General features: G+C 39.8%; 1 protein-coding gene across 1 annotated transcript in view; it reads left to right on the top strand.

Moving 5' to 3' along the window:
- Nucleotides 1-16495, top strand: part of sntg2 (syntrophin, gamma 2) — an 80483-nt gene extending 63988 nt beyond the window's left edge. Inside the window, exons 13-17 of the mRNA XM_039786469.1 lie at nucleotides 1200-1271; nucleotides 1498-1707; nucleotides 14355-14447; nucleotides 15243-15353; nucleotides 15639-16495. Of these exons, the coding sequence (XP_039642403.1) occupies nucleotides 1200-1271; nucleotides 1498-1707; nucleotides 14355-14447; nucleotides 15243-15353; nucleotides 15639-15764 (612 nt within the window). The 3' untranslated portion in view covers nucleotides 15765-16495. The remainder of the gene's footprint in view (nucleotides 1-1199; nucleotides 1272-1497; nucleotides 1708-14354; nucleotides 14448-15242; nucleotides 15354-15638) is intronic.
- Nucleotides 16496-21118: the final 4623 nt, after the last annotated feature.

Genomic DNA, 21118 nt, shown 5'->3' with positions numbered 1-21118 from the left:
AAAAAACAAAATCCTCTGAGTGGCCTCTTGTCAGTCTTGGTTAGTGTGCGTGCTATAGAAAAGAGAGAAAGTGCTCATTGTAGCATGCTGCAAACTTTTAGCATTCATTTTAACGTAGAGATGTTTGAAACACCACACTAATGATTTATTTTAACCACAGCTAGATATGGTTATCTGATCTGGTCTGTGACTCTGCTCAAGACCTGGGTTTTTTAGCTGTAATTTCAGCATTCTAAAAACAAAACCCTCATCCTATGCTCTTCCTAATGCAAAATGTCTGCCGGATTCTTGATGATTTGTGTCATTACAAATGTCAATGTGATTTTAAATGATTGACGATTTGATTTTCTTACATCTAAAACAAAACCTGGTTTTACACGTCTCTCTATAGTAAAAAATATGTGATGTGGTATCTTTAAATAAGTTGTTACTACAAAAGTACTGTGTGTCTATACATGTATTTGACTTGTTACATTGTTGGGATACCTTAGTCTTTGTGGATAACGCAAATGTATTTCATCCTTAACATCCACTCAGAAAAATCATATGCAAACATGGTCTTCACTTCCACTGCTACAACGATGATGTCCAGATCTTAATTTCTATCAAATCCATCACCACAGCTACATCCTCCACCCTGACCAACTGCCTCACGGATATTCAAACCTGGATGCAAACCAACTTCCTCCAACGCAACTACAATAAATCCAACTTGATCCTCATCAGCCCGAAATCCCTCACAAAGAACACCCATAACTTCGGTCTCACTCTTGCAGCCTCCTCCCTCTGGAACTCCCTACCCATAGACATCCGTGACTGTACTGACCTGGACATATTCAAAACCCTAAACACACCTCTTCAGATTAGCTTTAATCAATAGTCTTACATTTCTCACCTGATAGTTACTGGTTTTTAATTGCTTTTAATATGCTTGTTTTTTTGTCTTTGAGTACCATGTAAAGCACTATATAAATAAAATGTGTTATTATATATGATGTGTGTGTATACCTGTGCAAAGTGCAACAGGATACATCTATTATTTTCCCCGACACTGGCAGTCATCCAGGCATTGACACAGCCAATCTACCTGCGGAGCTTTCATTTGCATTTAGTATTTGGAGGTGCTGCTAACAAGTGCAAAACAGCTTGTTTTGATATGCTGCCTCTCCAGCTCACATTCCTTCATGTTTGTTTCTTAGATCAGTGCCACTGACTGGGGACAAGCCGAAACAACATATAACCTCTATGAGGTTCTTTTCAAGGTCCACAAGGTACGTTAATGGCAGGGTGCTAAGATGTGCATGAGGGATGATAAAAATTTGATCGCTACAGTTTTTTTTTTATCTCCGTATGGATGGCTGCTTTTTATCAGATAGAAAAGTGTTTCAGTACCCAGTGAAGGTTCCTTTATTTACCCCCTGAATTATGCATTAAAAAAAGTAAAAAGAGAGTAAAATCTTTTTCCCAACATGTAGTAATAAAAATGTTGTGTTACAGCTGTGGATGGCAGAGGACTGCTGGCTCCAGGCGAGGCTCTACTTGGGGCTCGAACATTCTCCTGAGCAGCAAGACAATGAGTCTCTGTGCTTCAGTATTCTGGTCGGCCACGGCCAGAGCCACACCTTCAGGGTAGAGCTGGCCACGGACCTGGCTATCTGGGAGAAGTCCTTCCAAAGAGCGGTCTTCTTGGAGGTGCAGCGAATACGAGTGAGTATTTCCATGTATAACGTGGCAAATTCTTCTGTTGCTAAACTTAAGAGACAACCTGTTTTTAGATGCCAGTTTTTAAAACTTGCTAAATACTACCTGGATTAAATGAGTTATCAAAGAAGGAGAGCCTCAGACCAACACCTTTTTTCTAGCCTCAAAGGTTGAAATTAAGACCACGACACTGTGTGCTTTAAAGAGATACTTTGCCGATTTTTAACCAGCTTTGTATCGCAACAATGTGGTTAGTATGTGTGAATGAACTGTGGTAAACTTCACCCCATCTTGCAAGTGCCCAGATCTTCGTACTCCTCTCCCAGCACATACAGACACAAATAGTCTTTAATTGTCATTAGGGCAAGTGTATGCCATTGTTCTGTAGGTAGGTCTACAGCCCGGCACCGAATCAACACGAGTCACTTCGGCTTGACATCCGTCAAGGCGTGCAGATTCTCCAGTCTTATTTCTCCAGATTGTGGTCAGCTGTTTCATCAGAGGACCGATGTGTTGAGATTTTATTTGTGTGTGTGTGAGATATTGGCTGGTGCAAGATGCACTTCACAATTAAAGTGGATTCACTCAATGCTAAACCCCTACTATCATGGATCAGGGCTAAATACTTAAAAGACAATGATTCAGCTGATACAGCAGCAAAAAAGTTTGTCATTTGTAGTCCCGTTGATGGAGATGGATGGGGTTGTCTTTCTCTCTGTTGCTGCTTTAGTCCACAATCGGCTCCTTTTTGTTTAGCTGACGTTGAGATGGAGGTTGTTGTCTTGGCACCAAAGATGTCAGGGCCCTGACCTCCTCTCTGTAGGCCGTCTCGTCGCTGTAGGTGATCAGGACGATGACTGATGTGTCGTCAGCGAACTTCATGGTGGTGTTGGAGCCGTGTGTGGCCATGCGGTCGTGCGTGAGCAGGGAGTACAGAAGAGCTCTGAGGATGCAGCCCCGGTGTTTGAGTGTCAGGGTGCAGGATGTGGCGGAGCCAATCCTCACTGCATGGGGCCCGCCCGTCAGGAAGCTCAGGATCCAATCACAGATGGCGGTGTTGAGTCCCAGGTCTCTGAGCTTGGTGACAAGCTTGGAGGGCACAATGGTGTTGAATGCTGAACTATAGTCTATGAACAACATTCTCACATACGTGTTCATTTGGTCCAGTTGGAAGAGGGCAGTGTGGACAGCGAGCGAGATCTATTAGGCCTGTATGCAAACTCTAGTGAATAAAGTTTTTGACTAACCGCTCAAAGCAGTTGGGTGCTTCTGGGCGGTAGTCATTCAGGCGGAGGGCTTTAGTCTTTTTGGGGACAGGGACAATGGTGGTCTTCTTGAAACGTGTAGACTACCGACTGGATCAGTGAGAGGTTGAAAATGTCTGTGAAAACATCAGCCAGTTGATCTGCACACTCCGTGAGAGCTCAGCCAGGGATGCCGTCAGGTCCAGGTGCCTTTTTGTGTTTTATTCTTCTAGTGTTTTATCACACCTGCTGTGTGTTTTTCTTCGGATTACTGTCCCAGCCCGACTCCTGGGCTGTGACAAAAACGGGGAGAACACGAAGGTAAGCTGCCAAACAAATGTATTTATTATAAACAGCCAAATTAATAATCAACATAAGAAACATAACCTAAACAATAGGACTAAATAAGGAAACATGCAGCCGCCGTCATGTCACAGGCCTGCCCTCAGAGAGAGTGAACTGCTGACAACAGGAGCCAGGGGGCGCGCCGCCCCGCCCGAAAGACAGAAAAACAAAAAAAAAAAAAAAAAAAAAAAAAAAAAAAAAAAAAAAAAAAAAAAAAAAAAAAAAAAAAAAAAAAGAGGGGGGGGGGGAGAAAAAAAAAAAAAAAAAAAAAAAAAAAAAAAAAAAAAAAAAAAAAAAAAAAAAAAAAAAAAAAAAAAAAAATTAATTAAACTTAGGGGTGTAAAATGATTTTTAGTGAAAAAAAAAGGGGAGGAAAAAAAGAAGGGGGGGGGGGGGGGGAGGGTGGGGGGGTTGTAGTTTGAGGGGGGCAAGAAATGAAAAAAAAAAAAAAAAAAAAAAAAAAAAAAAAAAAAAAAAAAAAAAAAAAAAAAAAAAAAAAAAAAAAAAAAAAAAAAAAAATAAAAAAAAAAAAAAAAAAAAAAAAAAAAAAAAAAATAAAAAAAAAAAATTATATATAGCTAACAAACCAACCATTATATAAACTTTTTAGTTAGTTTTGAAGTTAAGATTTTTTTCTTAATGATAGTGTTGCGTACGCTCTAGTTTACCACAGTAAGGCCGGCTACACACTGGCTGCGAGGCGTGAGCGTGTCAGCTGCGTGGCGTGCGGAAAACGCGTGCATGCTACATTTTTCACGCGACACGCAAGCGTGTTGGACGCGTTCCAGGCAAAATATAATACAAAAAGATGTTTATATGTCATTTTGATACAAATACATATTAATAAATGATATGTTGAGGTTTGAAAGTCTCTAGGTTTGGACATAAATGCAGATATAAATGTAATTTAAAAAAAAATTTAAAATAACAATTATCGATTTTCAAATACTGCACCTGTCAATACAGACCGTAATATTCTGTAGCCTTTTTTGTTGCCAATACTGCTGATGTTGTCTTTGCTGTAATCAAATCCGTATATATTTATGTTTAACATGGTATTTCATTTTATCAATGGGAAACCTACATGTGTACAAACAAGGCTAGCAGCAGCAGCGCAGGACAGACACGTTTCTGGTGTGCAAAGACATAGAAAACGTCATGCAACCGCCACGCAACTGACACGCAACAGGATCGCCACGCTCATGCCACGCAGGCAGTGTGTACCCGGCCTAAGTGTAAAATATTTTTCAGAACATTTCTAATCAGTATTGTCCCTTCATACCAATTTAATGCTTCATCAGTGAGAAGTGATTTCATGTCAAAGTCTTTTCTGTTGACACATCATAGGTTATGTGCTTTAAATTTTCTTATTAAGAAATTAATTGAATTTAAAATTGACAGCTAGGCAGCACTCAGTTTTCCATAAATGTTATTGTTACTTAAAATGTATTTAGCTTAAGTCACCTAAAGAATTAGTCCTCACATCAATGAGCCATTAAATTGCCTCTTAAGCGAATATGTTTAAAAGTGTAAAGGCTATCAACTGTTGTGGAGTGCATTGTTAAGCAATTCTCAGCAACAGCGGTCTTGTGTCCATCAATAGGCTCCAATACGAACACTCTTTGGAAAATGTATGAGTCCAGCCCTTATTTTTCCAGGTTTCGCTGTCTTCATGTTCGATTGTGTTTAATTTTTCATTATTTACTTCACTATGCTTCCATTTACAGTCCAGCACTTACATGCAGGGCCAAACACAAAAACTGGGAAATACCTCCTACCAATAGTAATAAGTGTATATTTGTGATTTGTTTTCCTTTCCAAAGCCTAATTTAGGAGTACACATGCAGTTATTACAAGGTTTCATTCCATATGTCACAGGAGTCAAATTACACAAAAACAAATGCAGTACATGGATTTTCCTGTTCTTTTCCGATATAATTATGCCAGTTTATTTGTATGTGTGTAAATATCCTTAAAGCTTCTATGATATCTGTGTTTTGTGATTTGTTAAGCAGATTACCCTCTGACTATAGTCTTTACAGTTGCCTAGAGGTTTTCTGTATTCATTGTAAATAATGGAGCTGGAACTTGTTGACTTAACACATTACATTCACTCATTAAGTTTGAGAATACACACATGAGATCATTTATAAACAAATTGTAGGTCATTTTAATCTCTAAAAATGTATATAAATGTTTGTAATCAACTTTTTTATTTGACCAATAAAGAGTACAAGACTGATAAAACACCAGACAGTACAACTTGCAACTGCATAATTAAAATATACATAGCAGAACATACAAACTAAACTGAGACAACAAGAAAAAGGATACTATCAATAATACAAACATGTATAGAAATAAAAAAATATATGTAATTAAAAAGGAAGGAGAAGAAGGTTGACAAAGTCTAAATTGGTAGACTCTTTTTTTTATTTTTTTTTATTTTAATGAGTCACCTACTGTAAGTAGCTCAATCATAAGCACAGGCGTAGGGTTCCTTTCTAAAAGCACAACTGGAATTATTTTTGGTAAATAGCTTTTTAAGCTTCCGCGTTGCCATGATCACACATATCAGATTAAACTCTTCATGAAATGGCCAGCGGTGCCTTTCATATTTTAACCCCGTTCCCACCCTTTCACTCCTCAAGTGCGGCCAACCAAAGATAAAGGCTAAAAAAGCTATGAAGCCTGAGGCCCTTGGTGCTCAGGACCCTTTAAAAAGGGATTTATGAATATTGCAGCAGAGCACCTGTCAGAAGATATTCCAATCACTAGCAGACCGAAATCCTTTCTGGGTCAACATGGGAACCAGATATAATTAAATGGCTTCACCAGTTGTCCTTTGGAATAGTATATGTGAGTATTATACTAGTAGCATGGTTGACTCTGGCACGGGACACTGGCTCTTTAGCAAAAACCGTCAATCTCAAAGTCTTTGGGGCCATTATAATCCCTTTATGTTCGGAGGGCTCATGTGGTCACTGAGAGTTTAGAGTCATAATTCTACTGGACTCAGTTACATCCTCCAGTTATTTCTGCACATGCTAATCCTACAACTTAAAAAACATGTTTAAATGTAGAGGGGACCTGTATGTTTTTATATACAGCAACATGACATTTTTATTAGTGTACAAGTGAAACTAGCCTCATGCTGATAAAACTGACATCTACAGTACAGGCCAACAGTTTGGACACACTGTCTCATTCAATGTGTTTTCTTTATTTTCATGACTATTTACATTGTAGATTCTCACTGAAGGCATCAAAACTATGAATGAACACATATGGAATTATGTACTTAACAAAAAAGTGTGAAATAACTGAAAACATGTCTTATATTTTAGATTCTTCAAAGTAGCCACCCTTTGCTTTTTTTGATAGCGCTGCAAACCCTTGGTGTTCTCTCAATGAGCTTCATGAGGTAGTCACCTGAAATGGTTTTCACTTCACAGGTGTGCTTTGTCAGGGTTAATTAGTGGAATTATTTCCCTTATTAAGACATGTTTTCAGTTATTTCACACTTTTTTGTTAAGTACATAATTCCATATGTGTTCATTCATAGTTTTGATGCCTTCAGTGAGAATCTACAATGTAAATAGTCATGAAAATAAAAAAGAAACTCATTGAATGAGAAAGTGTGTCCAAACTTTTGGCCTGTACTGTATATTTACAATTTCCATATGCAGTTAATAATGGTCCAGAACTCAGCCGCCCGCCTCATTACCTGCTCCAAATCCTGGCACCACATCACTCCAGTCCTAAAACAACTCCACTGGCTTCCTATTTCCCACCGGATCACCTACAAAATCCTGGTCCTCACCTACAAAGCCCTCCACCATCTGGCCCCCTCATACCTCACTGACCTCCTCTCCCCCTACCAACCCTCACGGTCCCTCAGATCCACCTCAGCCGGTCTCCTCTCCATCCAAAAGTCCAACCTGCGCTGTTTTGGGGACAGAGCATTCTCCAGAGCAGCTCCCAGGCTCTGGAACTCCCTCCCCCAAGAGATCCGCACCTCTGAGTCCCTCACCATCTTCCAGTCCTGCCTCAAGACCCATCTCTTCACCTCAGCCTAGCCATAGTCCACCTGCCCCCCTCCCTTTTTCATCTGTATCTTGTTTTGTTCTACTTGTTTTGTTTGCTCGTTTTGTTTTGTTATGTTTTTATAATCTACCCTGCCCTATAAAGCGACTTTGAGTCCATGAAAAGCGCTATATAAATTACATTTATTATTATTATTATTATTATTATTATTATTATGTTTGAAGACATTAACTCACATAGCTGCATTTCACAACAACAGAACCACAAAAGGCCTGGTGCCCCATTTGTAAGGAACATGCATTTGTGTGATGAGCAGCAGCGCTGAGTATGTGGGTTCCGCCCATGAAAAATTGAAAAATTAGGAGAGCATCTTGCAGTTGATGGAGATTTGTGGGATGGGGGGGGGGGGGGGAGGGCCTTTTTCCCCCGTGTGTGTGGGTTTGGTTGTGTGGTGGGTTTGGGGGTTTTAGTACAGTGAACTCATCGTCATGTTCAAGAAACCAATTTGAAATTATTCAAGCTTTGTGACATGGTGCATTAACCTGCTGGAAGTAGCCATCAGAGGATGGGTACATGGTGGTCATAAAGGGATGGACATGGTCAGAAACAATGCTCAGGTAGGCTGTGGCATTTAAACGATGCCCAATTGGTACTAAGGGGCCTAAAGTGTGCCAAGAAAACATCCCCCACACCATTACACCCCCACCACCAGCCTGCCCAGTGGTAACAAGGCATGACGGATCCATGTTGTCATTCTGTTTACGCCAAATTCTGACTCTACCATCTGAATGTTTCAACAGAAATCGAGAGTCATCAGACCAGTTGGTTTTTTGGGGAGGGGAGGGTTCCTGGGGTCTTCTGCTGGTGTAACCCATCTGCCTCAAGGTTGTTGGTGTTGTGGCTTCACAAATGCTCTGCTGCATACCTCGGTTGTAACGAGTGGTTATTTGAGTCAAAGATGATCTTCTATCAGCTGGAATCAGTCTGCCCATTCTCCTCTGACCTCTAGCATCAATAAGGCATTTTCGCCCCCCAGGACTGCAGCATACTGGATGTTTTTACTTTTTCAGACCCTTCTTTGTAAACCCTAGAAATGGTTGTGCGTGAAAATCCCAGTAACTAAGCAGATTGGGAAATACTCAGACCAGCCCGTCTGGCACCAACATCCATGCCACGCTCAAAGTTCCTTAGATCACCTTTTTTTCCCCATTCTGACGTTCAGTTTGGAGTTCAGGAGATTGTCTAGACCTGGATGACACCCCTAAATGCATTGAAGCAGCTGCAATGTGATGAGAGAGAGAGAGAGAGAGAGAGAGAGAGAGACCTTTTATGAAAGCTGAAATCTTATGCTTTAATTTTCATTTGCTTGTGCAAAGTTGGAATTGGGTGGTTAGCGAAGCTTGACTGTCAGACGCTAGCCAAGTTTCCATAAAATAATGCAGTCTAGTTTATCATTAATTGGAATGTTAATGGTGAAATATATTCAGGATTGCCATTTTAAGATTAGATTGTAAACTTGGCAGTGGACCCCCAAGTAACTGAACATGAATTAGATTGTCCAGAGTTTGTCTCCTCTGTGCACCTTGTGTGCTACATGATATATGGATCCAGCACAGTAGGATAAAAAAGCACAGGAGCAAAGCACTCACCACGATAAGAGTCTTGGATGAAGGATCACCTCCTGAGCGAAAGGAAGAAAGTCAGTTAGAAAGTCCAAGTGAACTGGTTGGATGTGTGCGTTTAGGTAATGTTAATCTATTTGCATCGCTTGCTGTCAACAGCAAAAGCTGGTGGTGTGTTTTTCCAGCACAGAGGCAAAAACAAGCTGCAGGATAGATAAAGGATGGACATGTTACCCTTTTTTCTCTTTTTGCTGTAACAGTATCCAGTCCTGATATAGAACTCCTCTGCTGCACAACCCAACATTAGCTTCAAAGGGGGAATGATATTATGCAAAAGTGTTTGATGCTGCAGTCACACAGTTACTTGTATTCCAGATCGTCTTAATGTGGCAAAATCTGACTTCTGGGTGTATTTGAATGTGTTTTAATGATTTGTGCATCCTGAATACAGTCAACATTCATGATTGGCCCACATCGATAATAGAAGTGGTGTTTAATAACTCTGTTCTCTGTAGGTGACTAGACTTCTAACTAAGACAGATCTGCATGGGCAGTTTTCCCCCTTACCAGTAAAAGTATGAAATATGATAATGTAGCATTTTTTTCAGTCTTTAATGATGCAAATGTGGGACACCATCCTTTGGGAAACCAATGAAGGTGATGAAGCATTTCAATTTGCTTGTGATTCTATGTTCTCCAGCCAATTAGGCTAGCCTCCTGTGGCTTCTAAGGAACACGCAGCACAGTCCAACTTAGGATAACCTTCACATTGACTGGATGTGAGCATTACATAAACATTGCTGATGGGGTAGAAGTAGGGGGTGTAACTGACAAAACTGTCCAGCCTGCGTTTTCTCTCTCATCTGCCCTACTTATTTTCTTTTTGTTCTTTTTATTTTTGTGTGGAGATGATGGAGCCCAACATGGCATTGATGGGATCTTTTAGCTCACAGCGAAAAGGAGAGTGAATATTGCTCTTTGTTTGGTAGTGTTACATGCGCGTCTGATGAGTGCATCCTATTTTATCTATCTATCTATCTATCTCTCTCGTTCCACCCTCCTCCTGTTGCACACCTGAGTGTAATCTCTGCTCAGGTAGAGTGAGGAGGTTAGGGGTTTACCTTCAGAATATGGTTCTGGATGGGACACAAACGAATGGCAGAGTCAATGAGTGAAAGACCGAGAGAATTGTCTGTTAAAATTTAAGATAATCCAGTCTGAGCCCAAAGCTTTATGTGGTAAACTGCCCCAAACCCAATGAATGTAACTCAGGCAAATGTTGTCTTCTCAGCTTGTGCCCACTGCCCTCAAGTGGCAAAAAGCTTACTTATTACAGGTTTAAAATACAGTATAGCATATAAAACCAACTCACACAAGCTACAAGTAGAAAACTTGTTGTCAACAGGTGGCACTTCTTAAAATGGTAGAAGGTATTGCCTTGGCTTGTCTTCATCTACGAGTCTTAAAGGGATACGTTGCAGATTTTTCAAACAGCTTTGTATCAGAACAATGTGGGTAGTATGTGTAAAGCAACGATTGGTAAACTTCCCTCCATCTTGCCAGCGCCCAGATCTCCCTAGCGAAACGCTTTCGCTGGCTTAAGGGCTGTTGATCAAACTACAGACAGATTCAGAGAGAGAGAGACTCCTCTCTTAAACTCAAACCAAACTCAGATTAAAAACTGTAAAACTAGGCAACACCGATCAAATATAAACCAAGATTATGTTACTGCGTTGCCTGTTTCTCGTCTAAAAATTGTTTTCAGAAACCTATTTTAAATTACGGTTTGTTACCAGCCGGCCACCATGTTGTTACTGTGAAATGCTCACATTATGACACCCATGAAAGGGAGTGTTAATTGGTCCTGTGCAGTGTGTTATGGTAGGTGTAGGTTTATTACCATTTGAGTGAAAGGGAATATCACAGCCCCTATTCTAGTTTTACTCTGGCCATGTAGCACTATTTAATCTTTTTTTTGGCACTATTCCACTGCATAGACAGCTCAGTTTAATGAAAAGACCCTCTTTCAAGCAGTAAAATACTTTAACATTTTTTTAGATGAGTTGTATTTTAAAGTTCACTTTCACACCGCAATTATTTTAAAATAAATGCTAGTATCAATGGGGATCTGAAATAAAGAAAAGAAAAGAGAAAAGAAATGAAAACAATAGCCCATCTCACATTTTAAGAGCAAATTAACGGCAGCAGAATGTATTTGGCTGACATCCAGTGCCTTAAGTTCTGACATTGCTGCTGTGAGGTGCAGTCCAAAAATTGGAATCGATACAGAGGCATGAGTCCCTGGGCAAGGATGACCCGTAAATTCCTTAGTTGTGGTTAGTGCACGGGACATTGTTGGGTGTGCCTCCAGGTGCGACCGATATCGATATGTATTTAGCAGCTTCCTTTTTTACAATTTCAAAATATGCAGCTGTGGGTCTCCCAGATACCTACCTTTAACTGTCTCCTTACCTTTTATTTCGTCTCACAATTTGTGACCAAGTTATGAAAAGACAGATGCAGTGCAATACTCCACCGGTTTTGTTTTATTTCCTACACATGCCCTATACTTTGTCAGACTTAGCTGATCCCCCCCCCCCAGTAAAAAGCCCTTCTAATTAGTGAAGTGTAGTCACAGCTCACCATGTCACAACACAGTCTTGCATGTGGTGACAGGAAGAACTTAGCGGCTGGCCTGCTGCTGTTTCTTATCCCCGTCACAGCTGAATTCTTGACAACGCTAGAGACAGTAGGGTTGAGGGCTGTGAGCAGAAAACACTTTCAGTGAAAGGACTGTACAGTCCCATGGCATTTTCACTGCACACTGCACTCTATAATTGAAATCACCATGTCCCCACTGTGTTCTCAAGTAAAAGAAAAAACAGAGGTGGAAATAAAAGGCATATATAACAGGAACAGAAAATTGGCATACACTTCTTGGTATTCCAACTGAGTGGATGACACAAAAATGAAGTCATGTGGCAAGAAAAGCCTTTAGAGGGATATTGCTCCACAGAGAGTCGAAAGCTTACACATCAGTGCTTTCAAAAGACCTGTGAAAAGAATTGTGAGACATATTGTTGTTTGTGTCGTAGCAGCAAAATAAATGGATTTATGGCGTCCATAATGGGTTTCCTCTGTCATGTGTCTTGTCATAATTGGAATGCTGCTTTTCCCAACTCTCATGTGAACACGTTATATGTATATATGGGCAAAATAATACTGTGAGTATTAAAAAAAGAATAGTATGAGCAGAAAATACAATTAAAAGGACAAGCACACAGTCTGTATGGGGATTCATGACACAAACCTACAGTAACTTGTTCCAATGCTGAGAGCTGGATGAGACAATGGATGTTTACTAGATTACAGTGGTTGCTTTCTGCAAAATGGGTTCACATATTACTGCTCGTTTTTTATTTACTCACACAGTGAGAATAGAATACATCATAGACGTTTTGCCTTGAACTTGCTGCTTTATGGATGCCAAACTAGTTTGCGATGCTTCATTAACATGGTTCAACAAAGGAATGGGAGGATAAGAGATCATGCATAACTTTTTGGCCAAGCATGTGTAAGCATGCCAGGAATTTGTCTCATGTTTCCTGTAGCTCTCAATGTATTTACACTCAGTGCCAAGAACAACTGTACACAATATACAAGATCCAGTGTTGGCGTTATTGTTGGACAGTTTGTGTTTTCATTATTTTATTTCCACATCTGCTGTGGGAATCAAATAAGAGATAAAAATTTGTTTTGGCCCAATAGCGCAAAACAAAGAGACAGCCAGTTAGTGGAAGTTTGTGTGGCAGCCCGTTTGATCAGTGATGGATGTCAAGGATCAAGGTCTCATACAGGGGTTGAGTTTTGGGTTTCTCATTCTCCAGAATGTCTGCATTAAGGCCCGGCTAACAAGCCTGCTAATCACCAGTTAACAAGCGTGTTAACTTGGTTGTTCAAGATAAAAAAAAAATTCAGTTTGTTCAGGAGAATTATTACTCAAAACTTTCATCTTTTAAAGAAAAGAAGGCTGCACAGCCTCAAACCCAGAACACCAAGGCAGCTTCTTCCCAGAGGCTGCGAGGCATATGGAACTCTGACTATAAGTCTATCCTCTGCACTTTTTCCTGTGGTGACTGCATGCGGCTATCGATGCACTATTCTTATAACATGCTGCTTGCATGCAAGTATTCTATTTATTATAGGTTTTAGTTTTTTTTTTTTATTATTTAGAGTGTCTATTTTAGCTAAAACACTGCACGTTATTTATTGTGTACGCTGCTGTAGCAGGGTAACTAATTTTGTCCCTTCATTTTTTTTAACATGCTTGAATGACAATAAACCAATCTGCATCCAAATCTGAGAAGTGTACAGTATAATCCGGCAGAGGAGGATAAATAAGATGGATGATACAATATCATATACTTTATTATCCCCGAATGGAAATGTGTCTTGCACTCAAATGGTGCACACATACAGTAGCTGCCTCCATAGTGGTAGTAATAAAAAAACAAGCTACTTATAAACAATATTATTACAAATCACAACCACAAATTACACATATTGCCCATATTACACAACCAGTAAGAACACCATAAAGCTATTGCACAACCCCTGCAGTCTCAAGCAGCATTATTTCAAATTTGAATTAAGGTAGGCACATATGCATATGTATTTTTTTTAAACTGTAGCAACACAGCTAGTAAGCTATCGATAGCTTTCTCCATTTTGGGCTCTCTAGTTCTGCCAAGACAGCAGTCAATGCTGCAAAGTTGTCAAAATTAGTTTTATTTTGCGGTTTCCCATTCAGGTGTGACCACGCCTTGGTGCCTTAATTAAATGAAGGATCATTTTACAATTCATTCTTCAGCCTAATTCTTCAATTAATTATAACTTCCTTATAGACCTCTGCCACTGTGGACATTTTGAATTATTAATAACATTCCACTCAGGTGTGCCAGTGCAATTATGAATGCTGCCTTGCTGGCTTGGCTTACTCACACACCCCTAAATAAAATATAGCCATTGTAAATAATAGTTAGACCTGTGTTTTTTTCTGCTATAACAAGTCACAGTGTTGCAGGGGAAAAAAACTATTTTGTGTTATTTAAGAAGACTGTAAATGAGAGTCAAGACTGAGATGCATGATGAATACCAAGTGAATAATATATTCATCCCCTGGTAATAGTGGGCCGCATTCACTTCCACAAATAGGGAACACAATTAAGGTACAATTGATTTCCATACTTATAAGTAATATGTGTAATATGTGCTTCTATGGTCTTATTGTATGGTTGTTGTCTCGGATGCTCATGCAGAGAGTAGTATTTGCCCAGTATGTCATTACAGAAATATGAAATCAATATGTTAATGGATATCAATTCTCTCTCAACAGTCCAAAAGCTACATGTGCAGCAACCAGGGGAATGTGCTGTGCTTCACCATAGATTTTGGATTAGGCTTCATCTGCTCAGAAGGCACTTCAAAGGTGAAGTATTAATGAGATCAATTGATGTTGGCATCCTGGTTCTGTTCTCCTCTTCCCTTAATAGCGCCTGAGACTGCAGTTTGCCTTTTTGATATTTTTATATTGTACTTGTCATTATTCACTTTGGCTTCCATTATATTTGAAAACCTATTTTAAATAACTCTGAAATATAAAGAGTATCTCAAATGTCACGATGAACTTTCCAGAATAAAGTGGAGAATTACTGTATCTCAGAGAATGGTATGCTATTGTTAGAAAAGGTACATTTTGAGAGTATTTTCGCAGCCTTGCTACAGTGGTGGGCTAAATCATCCGGTAGAAGGGGGGCCTTCAATTAAATGTACTTTATTGCACACAAAAAAAAATTCTCTACAGAAAAAAAAGAACTAAATTAAACTTTTTACAGGTACGTGTTACATAGTGTCCTTCCCCTCCCACTTCCTTCCTCTGCTCCTTAGTTAATCAATACCAGGATCTCATTTCAGTTTTAATATTCCAACCGTCCTGTTTACTCAGGCTGTCCTTGGGTACTGTTCTGTTTATTTAACATGATGGCAACAGAGAGAGCATCTGCACAAAACAGTGTTACGAGGTCACAGATATCAAATATGTTTTCTGCAATAAAATGTACTATACAACTGTCTGAGTACACTACATTTTAAATGGGTGGTCACTGAATCACTGCAACAGTGTTCTAGCACTGATTTCCTTTTGTTAGACATGGTATTTAAATGCTGTCCTCATTATTGAAATCCCTGTTCTGCTGCACTTTATAATCCCCTGTCTCCTTTGTAGACCACACTGTGGCGATATAAGTTCTCTCAACTTAAAGGCTCCTCTGATGATGGGAAAACCAGGGTAAAACTCCTTTTCAAAAATGCTGAAAGCAACCAAATAGAGATGAAGGTAATGAAATGCATTTTTTTTTAACATCAACATCAAAGGTACATAATGACCTGGTCGAATTTTTATCATATTTTACACCAGTTTTTGCTCGCTGATACCAATGAGCTAACACGCAAATTTACTGAAGATCTTGTGAGAGACTTTTCCTCCCAAGTGTCTGGTGACTAGTGTGGTAAATACATGTTTTTAAGAGATCTTAAGTTTGAAGATGTTATTTCAAGTATGAACTTCTTGTACTAATTGATGTCTTTCTGTCTTTTTTTTTTTTTTTTCTTCTTCTTCCAGGAACTAGAGTTTGCCAATTTAACAGCCGTCCTTCACTGTATACATTCTTTTATCGCTGCCAAAGTGACCTCCATGGACCCTCTCTTCCCTTCCCTTTCCTTCCCTGGAAATTACATGAACAGTTGACTCGTCCTCATCGTCATGTGCACCTGTGGCAAATCAGCAGTATTTTAGGCACAGAGCCAATTGAAATGTATATCTTGTTCTTGCTATTTTTGTATGAACTACTATTTGTAAAAGACTGTAAAGGTAGATGTGTGAAAATAATGGCGGAAGGAAGATGCTATTTAATTTTTGACCTGTAGAAAAAAAACACAATCCAAACAGATTCAGTTCTTCCATTTCTTTAATATGTTTTTCTCCCATTACATAATGGACACTGATTCTGATCGCAGGTTATCTGTCTACTTGTCACTTTGAAAGGCATCACCCATGCAATCATATGGTGTATAACCGCCATACATTTGACAACAGGACACGAATGGCTAAACCTATCAACTGCCACTGCTTCCAGCAGAAATTCTCAGCTGATACTGTATCTGTAAAGAATAATGATGCCGTACCTAAATCTAGTAAGTACATTTTAACAGACTTGAATCTGATGCTGGCTTACTGTCATGGGGGGGACTCACATTTGCCACAGGGATTTTTATTTTAAATTTACAGTTGAACAGAAATGAAAATGCTAACCTTACTCTGTTCCCTGTCTTTTGTCATGTCTGTGAACACAAACACCTTACAATATAATGCAGTCTAATAAGTAGGGTTGGGTATCGTTTGTTTTTTTTTCTATTCCGGTGCTAAATCGATACTTTTAAAACGGTACCGGTACTTTTCAATAAAGTTTAAAAAAAAAAGAAGAAGAAAATAAATAAGGGTAGTAAACAGTCAGTGACTTGTTTCTTGCTAAGGCCATGGTCAAAATTAAAGATTTAATAATAATGTAATAACTATAACAATAACAATAACTTATTTCACCAGTATATTGCTGTTGAACCCCAGATGGGAAAAGGGTATTTTACAATTACTGTGAATGCACCACGAGGCTACCTGTTTTAAGTGAATGCACCGTCTGTGTTGTTTAATTCCGACAATGGCAGCTGCGAGTGAACGCACCGTCTGTGTTGTTTAATTCCGACGACGGCAGCTGCAAGTGAAAGCACAGTCTGTGTTGTTTCATTCCGACCATATAAACATACTGTATATCTATGAATTCCGACAACGGCAGCTGCTGCGCTGCATTGCAGACTGTTACATCCCGCTGTTGAAGTCCTCCACAGTGAAATACAGTCACACTTTACACTGTTTAACGTTAGCTGTCAGCATTTTTCCGGTGTTTAATCCAGCTGCTAGCTAAAGGTAGGCTAACGTTACATGCCGCCAGGTGTAGTGTAAAGTCAAGCACCGAAATGAGGCACCGAAACTTTCGTTCTTATTCGGTCTCGTTACTACCGTTTACGTCGGCACCGGTTCCCTATTGGCACCGAGTTTCGGTACCCAACCCTACTAATAAGCCTCCAAATAACCATTGCATTGAATCAACACCTCTCTGATAGGATCCCAACTAAACTCAAACATAAATCAGCATTTGGGCTACTTTATTGGCTCAGATTAAATTGTATGGTGTTTGTGCTATTGTGACCATCTTTTGTATCTACTAAATGCTACGTTCCTGAGTTTACAATCTCTCCAATGTGGACATTTCACTGAAATGTGACATTTTAGCTGCAAAGTATTGTTAAAGCTTCAGTGCGTAACTTTGTGATATTAATGAACGTCCGTTACATTCAAGCCATTGCCAAATAAGTTGCTACAAAGCTAATTAAGACTATCAGCTCCACACAACTCTCTCTGGATTTCTCAGTATGGCTATGTTCAGAAGATTGTGGCGTCCAGCGAGTTTTGCGTGCAGAAACTAGAGCGAAATAATTACCTCTTCTGATAAGTCCAAGTTTTTTAATCCGTGTGCTCCTTGGCTACTAGCAACTGCGTGGAGGAGGGGGGGAGGGAGGGAAGCAGGGGGTGCGCGATCATGGAAGGCTTGTATCATGCTGACGGTTTTGTTCATTACTTAGAATTCCTCATGGGGGCGACAGAAATTACGCACTATAGCTTTAAAGTCTCACTTTTATCAACTCCACTTCTAATACAGTGAACACACTGTCTTTCTTCAGTTGCTTTCTGTAATGGTTTTAGTCTGAAAATGCATATTTGCTGTGTTTCCAATAAATTGCTCATAAAGCACAACTGCCTGTCATCTGAGACATGTCACCGCTCCCTGTGCGTTTGTACAGCTGCTTTGAAAGTGGAGGGGTGGCGGTGGATGCAGCTTTAGCCTAGCCACTAAACTGCTAATCTTCTGCTTAGCGCTACCTCACTAGCCTGTTGGCTGCTGAACTCAAAATATACGTTGACATTATTTGTTCGCTTGAGTTTGTCTGATTGTACTCAATGAGCCTGTCTTAGTCATTTATTAGTTATGTTTTTGGTATAAAATCCACTGAGCTGACAGTACTTCTATCATCCAGGTGATTTTTATCATCCCATTCTGTACTTAGCATTAGCTTACAGTTTATTTTAAAGGAATAGTTTGACAATAACGCAGGCTTTACAGGGGGCTATGTGCTGGACTGTCGATTGGACGGGCACAGTGACTTTCTGCCTTGTCACCATAAGGTTGCAAGGCAAACAGACCATACACCATAACCCATCGTAAAACCATAATCTGTTGTTTTTACACTTTGGATTTTGTGTGAATTAAACTAGACATGGTCTTAAAAGGGGCTGGTAGGTTTTGTTTAACTTGCACGACAGCTGGATTCTGACAAGATCACGTGAAAATCCATCTTGTCAGGCTTCAGTTGCACAATGCGTTTGTGTCTGAACCAACATTTGTTCTGACTAATCAGCATCCTGTGAGGAGCTACTGGCTGGCAGCAAGGGTCGTGGTTTAGGTGTGTGGAACTGTTCGTTTGAAACAACAATGATGGCTCCCAAAGATGTTACCATAGATGGTACAATAGCATCAGTCATATCAAAACTTTCTCGATGGAGAATATGTTTTCACTCTTCTCCTGACTAGTATGATAAACAGATGGTTCATCCAATCACCTGCCAAGCATTTGAAAGTGCCTGCCCTTTTCCAAACCGTTTCCAATGAGGGCTTCTCAGATTGTTGTGTGTGTATAAAAAAAAAATAAAATAAAAATCTGGCGCGTCAGATTAATATATTGTTAAATTGGAATAGGACCAGGCTATGCACTGCAGTCTTTATGCTAAGATGAAATAACTATCTCTTCGCTGTAGCTTCATATTCAATTGACAGATGCAAGAGTAGTATTGATGGTTTACTGTATATAACCCGGCAAGAAAACAAATAAGCGTATTTCTTAAAATGTGACACTTCTTTTGGGATGTGTTTCATAAGTGTAGCGATATCTTAAGAAGCAAGATGGGTAACATAATTGTAGTCAATGCTAAGAAGTAAGCTAAAAACAAACTGAAGCGGTCAGGGCACATGGGGTGTATTTATTTATTTTCTTTGGATTGTAATATTCCTCTTCTTACTGTCCTTGGTGCTGCCAACTGCCGCTGTTGGTGTCTGGGACGATTTTCCTTTGATACAAGTCACCAGCTGCTTCTGGTCATCGTCCCGACTCCCCAGAGGCAGTCTGACGCAACAGGCTATGTAGTGCACCATGAAGGACGTGATCTCCCACTGGTGAGTGCATGGGCACCTGGCCAAGCTTAAGGCTTTGCTGCAGGAGATTGAACCCTGGCTTTCTGTTGTGATTTTTACCCTAAATGCATCATTTTCTCAGTACATTTGCATATTTGGCAGAAATGGCAGACACTGCCAAGAGCAATGTAGATAACTTTTATAATGAAGCAAGAACATTGGCTAAAATGTCAAGAAAGAATACTCTGTTTCAAAGACTTATTTTTTTTTTAAATCCACAAGCCAAATTAAAGAGGTTGGTATAAAACACTGCTATGAAAAATGTCATATTTTGCACCGTTTTCCAGAGATGTGAACTTGAGACTTGGTGTTTTGGACTCAAGTCGACTTGACCCCTGTTGAAGCCTCATTAGTCGGACCAGACCACCACAATGGCTACGTCTGTGCCACGAGTGATCACTTTTGAATTAAAAATGTACACACGAAGGAAAAAAGTGAACTGCTGAATGCAATCTACTGTTTAAAAAGTTGATTTGGGACTTGGCTTGGCTTAACTAATGACTCAACCTACACCGGCACCAGACAACTGTCAGTAAGGGGGCACAGGGTTTTCACAAGTGGGCACCTTTTTTTTTTTTAAATAAGTTATTGCCACAATGAGCTGCATTATCGAAGACAGAAGCAGGATCTCAACAGTGTATGTATGTATACGATGCCATGTTGGGGACAAGAACTACTCACTATAGTAGCATACTACAAAGGTTATCTCGGACATTTAACTCCAGCTCTGAAACAAAAATAAGACACCAGATAAGCCACTCATCTAGCCTGACAAGCCAGACCCACATCAAGATGTTGGGTCTGGGAGCTCACCATTGACGGAGCTCAATCCGAGGGGTGGGGATAAACTGTTGTCTTTCAAATTCCCTCTGCACGCTACAACCAGGCAGAGCAACGAAGGAGGTAGCGAAGCTAGTTGATAGATTAAACTTCATTACACTTGCGACTCATGCAAAATCATCCGTGATATCAGCAAAAGTCCAGTGTATTTTTCAGTTCAATTCAGGCATGCGAGAAACTCTCGTCTCACATTAGTCCTCAGTTCATTTCTAATTCTGGCCTTCTGCCAAAAACTGATAATCCATATAGCCCAGTTTACAATGTTGTACAGTACCACCACCCCCTCCCATAACTAATGACTTAGCATTATGGCTAATGTTAGCAGCACAGCCTCCTGCATGGCCAGTCAGGCAGCACCGACGTCAAATTTGATTTAGGAAAGGGTGTCATACCCGATTCTGGCCTCATCATAATTGTAAATGTAATTTTTTAACTTGTGAATTTGTTTAAATTATTTGTCAATTTGTGTTTAACATAATTAATGTAATTTAATATAATGGATTTTGGGGGGTGGGGGGGCACAAAATCTCATCTGGGCAGGCATTGCCTCCCTATTCTCCCCCCCATCACGCCAGCACCGGACTCAACTCTACTTGACTTGACATAACCTGTGACTTGACCTGCCCCCCAAAAAATAACTCAAGACTTGCTTGAGACTTGGACCAAATTACTTTAGACTTACTTACTTACTTTGGACTTGAGCAACGATAACTTGGTCACAACACTGCTGTGTTCCCAAAAAATTATATATATATATATATATATATAATACTGCGTTATTTTCTAATTAAATCAGTAATAATTCAAAGAGAGGCGAGAAACATTCAGCTGGGTGTCTTTGCCAGTGGCTGTTCATTTCCTTCTGTCACCCACAAAAACATGAGCCTGGAAGTCATGAATT

This window comes from Perca fluviatilis, chromosome 20 (assembly GCF_010015445.1).
Source record: "Perca fluviatilis chromosome 20, GENO_Pfluv_1.0, whole genome shotgun sequence".
In the NCBI taxonomy this organism is placed as follows: domain Eukaryota; kingdom Metazoa; phylum Chordata; class Actinopteri; order Perciformes; family Percidae; genus Perca; species Perca fluviatilis.
The sequence above is the reverse complement of the archived record's forward strand: the minus strand, read 5'-3'. Positions and strand labels throughout refer to the sequence as shown.